The sequence below is a fragment of the Prunus dulcis genome, chromosome 1 (genome assembly GCF_902201215.1).
Source record: "Prunus dulcis chromosome 1, ALMONDv2, whole genome shotgun sequence".
Lineage (NCBI taxonomy): Eukaryota > Viridiplantae > Streptophyta > Magnoliopsida > Rosales > Rosaceae > Prunus > Prunus dulcis.
Window position 1 is genome coordinate 11,874,170 of NC_047650.1, and position 7,617 is coordinate 11,881,786.

General features: G+C 34.9%; 1 protein-coding gene across 2 annotated transcripts; it reads right to left on the reverse strand.

Annotated features, from left to right (window-relative positions):
- Window positions 1-962: 962 nt before the first annotated feature.
- Window positions 963-6,669, reverse strand: LOC117615907 (mitogen-activated protein kinase 16). 2 transcript variants are annotated; one of them, XM_034345084.1, is made up of 10 exons: window positions 5,895-6,669; window positions 4,573-4,981; window positions 4,300-4,427; window positions 4,116-4,175; window positions 3,250-3,399; window positions 2,977-3,132; window positions 2,685-2,896; window positions 2,135-2,236; window positions 1,861-2,015; window positions 963-1,761 (listed from the first exon to the last, which is right to left on the reverse strand). In XM_034345084.1, exons 1-10 carry the CDS (start codon window positions 5,916-5,918, stop codon window positions 1,475-1,477), a joined length of 1,683 nt encoding a protein of 560 aa, XP_034200975.1. In that variant the 5' UTR covers window positions 5,919-6,669; the 3' UTR covers window positions 963-1,474. The 2 variants fall into 2 exon arrangements, with proteins under 2 accessions (XP_034200975.1, XP_034200976.1); XM_034345085.1 differs by lacking the exon at window positions 3,250-3,399 and having other exon boundaries at window positions 5,895-6,663.
- Window positions 6,670-7,617: the final 948 nt, after the last annotated feature.

Consider the following 7,617-nt stretch of genomic DNA (forward strand, 5'->3'; position numbering starts at 1 on the left):
AAGAATTATATAAGTGAAAGTGAAAATGAAATTGCTTTTCCTTTTACCAAACAATTGAATAAAAAATAAATTTCAACATATGCCTTTTTTAGTCATTAGACACAGCTCACAGCACTTTTACACAAAATATATCAAACACTCATAAACTGATTATTTTACCAACAACACTTTTAACAAAAAAGTTTATCAGACGCCAAATTGCTTTCTCTCACAGCAAATATGACAGTGATTATTTTCACAGCACATCAATGCCAAAGAAATAGGCCATATGAATTTCTGCGTTGGGCCATTTGCTTAGTCTAAACTGAGTAATCATTGCGTGCTTATTCCAAGAATTCTATAGTGAGCGTCTTAGTCCTTAGGTAAGGTCCTGTCTCTTAACCGTTGGATCAAATTAGTTAACATGATCCAATAATTAAGAGATAGGATCTCACCTCAGGGTCATATATTAAGCCCTTACTATAGAATCACTCGTGCTTATTCATTTACAATAATGTTTTATTTTTCTGCTTCTGTTATGATCAAAAGAAAAAAGAAAAAAAAAAAACTTTTCATTAAAACCACTTTCAAACATAATTTTACATGAAAAATAAAATAAAAATAATGCTACTCTTACCACATTTGCGTATCACATTCCCATACCAAACCACGCTATGTGGTAGATGAGGTGGACAACCATATCAATTAAAATTATTTAGTGTTTTCTTTTCTTTTATGATTTATTAACACTTAAAAAAACTGTTCATTAAACTTTCTTTATTAAAATACACTTCATTGATTTAATTGATGTGGCATATGATATGGACATGCCACATCATGGGATAAAAATGTGATAAGCGTAGCATTACTAAAATAAATAAAAAATTATCAATGATAGGTAAGATAGCTAATTTAATATGATTACAAAGAAATACTAAACAAGTAGAGAGTTATGCTATATAATTGCCACATATTTCCAAACATGTTCGAAAGAAAGTTGCAATCAGAGATCATTATTTCAAGAAGAAAACAATTCAAGGTGATATACAAACCCTAATGTTATCCCCGAAAGGGTGAAATGAGAAATAACTCAAAAGTTACTCCTGCAAAAAATGCCACATAGAAAGAACTTGGGTAAAGTCAATGCATAGCATAGTACTCCTTCATTCAAGTTGTCACATGCCCTTTATGTCTTTGTTCTTATCTGAATCAGAGAGTAACGGAACCATTGAGACAGATCATACAACCCCTTCACTTAGAATTAGTGATATAAAGTACAACCATTCACTAAACTTCCTCCGACGGAACTCGACAGGGCTCAATATTTTTCACGCAGATGTGGCAATAACCAATACATATAACTGATATTTGTATCACTTAAATTGATGAAGTTTCAATTAGTGATGGATCAATCCTGGTTAGTATGCGGTGGATGACTGTCCCATCTAACATTGGTTATGGCTAGTGGATTCCACCATATAAACCCACCATGGAGTCAGTACCATTGACCAGATCCACCTTGAGCAGCAGCTACTTTCCTTGGCATGTACTGAGGCTTTGGCTGCAGACCATTGGAACCTTCAACGCCTTCACAATCTCCCCTCTCATTTTTACAGGGTGGATTTCTTCGAGGATATGAACCCGTACTTGTAGCAGTATACTGGGGTTGAGCAGTTGGATTCCTAACCATCCTTCGCTGCTCAAGAGCCTCTGCTGCAGCTGCTGCCCCACAATTATTAAAACGTAATACTGAACCCACAACTTTCCCAGGCCTTGCGGCTCCTGCATCAAGAACTGGTTACAACCACTCGAACTGGAGCATCATAATTAAAGGACAACCTAACAATGACAATTTGTAATAATTATTGAAAACATCTGCACCTTGGATGGTTTGAGGAACTGGAAGCCTTGTTGTAGGGATCCCAGAGCTTCTGTCGATCTGTGGCTTCTCAATTTCTTTGATGCAGCATTTCGAGAGGTCATCTGCGACTTCTGTTGAATGCTGTACCGTATTATCGGAATATAAAACACATGCCCTGCATGCACAAATTTTAGTCAATACAACAATTTCAAAATTAGATAGTGAGCAGCTTGACAAAAACACGGTATTATAATTTACAGGCGATGCTCAGAAAACAGCAACTACAAGGGATACCTGGGTAGTGATGCATGTGTTCTTTCAGGCGGAACAACAGTTGCGCCATTTCCATAGTGCTCCTCAAGATAGGCAAATTGCTTCTTGAAATGGTCGACAGCACTGTATTGAAAAAGTACGTAAATTAACAATTATGAAAAAGATTTCTCCAGGGTTAAAGCTTAATTCGATCCTCATGATGTAAACAAAAGGGAAATCATCTATTCCAGCAGGAAGAGCAGTCGGAATTTTATTTGGAATTTCCCGCAGTCATATATGAGTACAATTAGTAAGCATACCTACTCTGAACAGAATTGATGTAATAGCAGAACAATCAAGCCTCTTACATTTTCACAACTCACAGTATTAGTGGCACATAAAATGTTTTCCATAAACATTAACAGTTTTATTAAAATATCAGACAATGTTGACCAGCCACTTTATTTTTTTATGAGAAACAGAGGAAAATACCTTGGATACACGACTACAAGTGCAAAAGGTTTTGCAAGAACATGTATGAGTAGGATGTTTTCTACTAGAATAATAAATATAAGATTTCAAAAGAAAATACCTTGGATACATGAAGCCCGTTGGTTCTGATCCTTCTAAGTACTCCTTCAACATCTTCGGATGGTACTCAAGAGTCTCACGGTAAATGAGCTCTCTTACATCTTCTTTGGTTATCCTTCGCCTCTCAAATTCAAATTCCATCTTGGTAACTGGTTGAGCAGAAGGTTCTCTCTCCACCTTTGCCAAACCCTTAAAATAGGGATCAGCAAGGGCCTAAAAGAAGCAGAAAATATCTCTATTAGAAAAATAATATGCATAGGGGAAAGTACTGATGAATTTCAATCAACATTTACCTCTTCAGCAGTAGGTCTATCCTTTGGTTCAAATGCCAACATTTTTTCTAATAAACGAAGAGCAAGTGGGTCTGCATTCGGGAATTTATGGGAGAAAGGAATTTGCTTCTTCTTCCGCATACTGCTTAAGTATCTGCGAGCTTTCTCATTGCGTACCTGTTTGATAAAATAAAAAAATTAGACTCAGACAATGAACACACTAGAAAATGGGAAATACAAGCGCAAACACACATCCTAACTATGTTAAGACTAAGTTTATTACAGGAAACTGACCCTAGCAATTGCTTCAGCAGATGGTGTCCCCAATAAATCAGTCATCAGATCCAATTGATGGACAACATTTTTGCCAGGAAAAAGAGGCTTTCCAGTTAAAAGCTCTGCAAAAATGCACCCTATGCTCCATACATCTATTGCGGGTGTATACTGAAAACAGAAAACAAGGGATCAATAGACTGATAGTCCCACCTGGAAAAGGAGAAAAAAAAGTAAAGCAAACAAATTTCTTACAGCAGACTAAGATGGCTATTATTGGATGACTGAGTGACATAACTTGCAATGGTTACTGTTCAATGCCATTACAGGAAGTAGAGGTAATCCCATTAGGAAATAGTTGGTAACGTCAACCCCACAGATAATGCAAGGCAAACGAGTATAGGCTTGTCGTAGAAGATAGATAAGGTATGGCTCATTCGATTATTCTATTGTATAAATGAACAGTCTTTCAAATAGAAACCAATAATTTGAAGGGTTACAGATGCTGTCTCATGTCCCAGGCAATGCCAAAATTTTAGAAGAAATAAAATTTTCCAACAAAAGAAAAATAAGCTAGGATAGGCTTGCTAAGATAGATCTAATAATCAGTCAAAAGAAAAAATATGATAACAGTGTTCTAAATCTACTCATAATAAGTTAAGGAGAAAGGACAGGTGCTTAGATCTTCACATCACTAAAGTTCACCACAACATTTCATTTTTAAGAAAATTGGAAAACAGAAGAGATGAGGAAACATTACAATTTACATATAATGATGCAATATTACAAAAAAAAAGAAGTTGGAAAACAATTCAAAGGATCATTGCACACCAGATGAAAAGATCATATTGCATCCAAGAAAGTGTAAGGGATAATGATTCTTGCACCTTTGAGAAAAATGAACCACACAATTCAGGAGCCCTATACCATCTTGTGGCAACATAGTCCTGCATGTAGAAGACATGGAGTTATAAATGACGAATCTGAACAAAAACTTGCATTTTTAGAAACCATGCATATCGGATACCATGGGGAAAATGAAACTCATTAGTTGTTCACTTAGAAACTTACCGTCCAAAATATAGCAGTAGGGGTATCATTGAAAGCTACTCTTGCAAGACCAAAGTCGCATATCTTGAGTTTGCAGTCAGCATTTGCTAAGATATTTTTGGGTTTTAGATCCCGGTGAAAGACATTTGCTACAAGACCAATATATGAATAAAATCAGAACCGGCATTATCATGATATACTTGGAATTTGAGGTTATAAAAAAACTGCACTTATGCTAAATCTAATAAAGTAGTGCAAACAGGGTCAGAAGTGTCAAAAGTATAAGACTATGACCTGTGTGTATGTACTTCATGCCTCGAAGAAGCTGATAAAGAAAGAACTGATAATGTTCTGGTGTCAAATCGTCATTTGCTTTGATAACCTGGTGTAAATCAGATTCCATGAGTTCAAAGACAACATATATGTCTTTGAATTCCCTTCTGGATGGAGGTAACAAGATGTGCTTGATCTCCACAATGTCTGGATGACGCAGGAGCCTAAGAAGTTTAATCTCACGAAGAATGCGTGTGGCATCCGAGACATGTTCAAAGATATCATTTATTTTCTTTATCGCAACCTTTTCTCCAGTATGCGTATCAAATGCAGAGCAAACAACACCATAGCTTCCTTTACCAATTACTTCCTCTATTTTATACCTACTACCCTCACCATATTCTGTGAAGAAGTCCACATCCGCAGATGACTGCATGACCGAAAACATACCATTTCATCATCATGACATCTTAAGTGAAGTTATTATGCAATTGAAATGATTCACAACATTGAGTGGAAACAGTTGGTCTGAGGACCTTCCAGAATACTACAATGACTAAAAGAGACCAATAGAACTAAATAATTCATATGTTGCAAATTATATACAAGAAGATGAAAGAATGTCTGGAATTATTTGCCCATCAACAATAATTGAAATGCAAAACAAACCCTCAGTCATAATGAAAGGCAATGCCAATCTAACCTTGTAAATCACAATAAGAACATCACTAAACCAGGATGAACATCCACTAACTATTTTCTTGAAATATATCCCTCCACATTTTGACTGAAGACTACAAGTACTTATTATGATCAAGGAGGTAAACGGCAAGAAAAAGTAAAGAATCATAACAGAAAGTTTGTAAATGATACTGAATGTTTATTAGTTGTAGATAAGAGAGATTCCCAGCTAAGCCTAAACTAGCGGCTTTGGTCCATGAACTAACCATAAAATGTTTACGACACAAGACAAAAACTAAACAATAACAGCTTCACTTGACAAAACTATTAAAGTGGGCCCTTCCCAGACAACAAAATGCACGGCATAGAACTGAGACATGAACATGGCACACTGTTCAATCCCATCCACATATAGGAATAATACCTTAATACAACAGAAAAATCCACTAAATATGGACCACATACTAATATTAGAGAACCACAATGAGTTTGTGAACATAAAAATTTGCACCAGCAAGAGATTATGATGAAATTATTAACAAATGCAAAATCATTTCTTCTAATAACATGAACAATAAGGTACCAATATCAGTATAAACATCAGAAGACATCAGACATGTTTTGCATTTCTGCAAGAGTGTATTAAAAGTGACTGAATTTACCTTTTTTCTTGGATCAGGCTGCATCTTAGCAACAAAGCATCAAAAAACTTTCTAAGCAACAATCCAACGGGTGCATCTAACACTTAAGTTGAAACTCAAACCCAGATCACAAAAGCAGCAAAAGATAAGCCAAATCTCTCTCAAATGCAAATACCCAGATGATCAAATCTCCTCAACATCACCAACATCCAAAATCAAAAACTGAAAAGCTTCTATCTGAAGCGCGTTTGGTCTAAAATAAGACAGGTAATAAGGTTGGGGTTGCTTTGGGGCTGAAATAGCAACCCTTGTATTCAAATGAAATACTTAACTGAGCAAAGTGATTGGTTAAAAAGGTAAAGGCGGAAGTATCTAATTTAGTTGGAAACGAAGAGTTTACAGATCACAGAGTGAAAGTGTGAGTTCTGCAAAGTATCTAGCGGAAATAACTAACTTTGGAGGATCTAACAAGGCGGTAATCTCTAATGTTTTCCAAGGAAAACAGGAATATATATATATATATATATATATATATAAACTTATAGTGAGAGAAAAGACGGAATCTTTTGGAGAAGAACAGAGTATGTTTTGTAGCCGAAATTGGGACTTGAAGTGGCAGATAGTTTCAGATTGAATTAGAAATTTCTGAGTGCAAGTGCTTTTGGATCTCACAGAGAAAACGAAGAGGGAGAGAATCTCAGAATGGCGAACTCCAAGTCGGAGCCTTTGGAGCGAAGAGAGAGACAGAGAAAAACAGAGAGAACAGCAAAGTGTTTAAAGATGGGCATTATTTTGCATTGTTCTTTTATCTCATAAAATAATATACAAGGGTGGGGACTTAAAAATTATTATTATCTTTTTTTTTTTTGTGTGCTGAAATAATTATATTCTTTGTGAAAATACCTCTTTGCCATTCACTTTAGGCCTTTTTTCTAGGTTTTATTTTTATTTTTGACTTTTACTTTACTAGAGTAATAAATAGCACATTTGCATCTATGATTTGGAGCTACTTGAAATGATATTGAAGAAATATGAATCCCTAGGACCCTAACCAATCTAATTGTCTTTTTGGTTCCCCTTTTTTTGGGGTACTTAGCTTTCCTTTCTTTATACCTACGAGTCACACTTGTGATTTGTATACGATGTAACAAGATTTTAGATTATGAAGTGAGGATGTGAGGATGTGAGGATGAGACAGATGAAATGAAAATAGATTGGTCGAAAGCAAAAGAAATTAAAATAAAAGGCAAGAAAACATTATGTAATTATCATATTATTCTTAGTTTTTAGCTTTTTCTAAAAAATAAAAAACAAAAGTAAAATTACACAGAGACTCTTCGAAGAAGCCGAACATCTTTCAAAATTGGCTAGAGCATCAACTACTATGTTAGCTTCCCTATAAATATGTCGCACCACATGAAGACAAACATCTTTCACGCAATCTTAACATTGTCATGCTAGTATTGGATTAGTTTTTAGCTTTATTATTAATGCAAATTTTAAATTATATAGAAATATTAATAAAATTTATATATATTTGATTTTTTTGGGCTAATGATATATAAATTTGATTGTTTAAGAGAATAAGAAATTTGAAATAATACTTTCACTACTTGGAAACCTTTATTTTCACATGACGAAATTAGCAATTTGTATTGATGTCACGTTTACTTACTTTCGATTTTAATTCATAATATCATTGTGTTTTCTTACACGCATATATATGAGTCTCACTTTACAATTT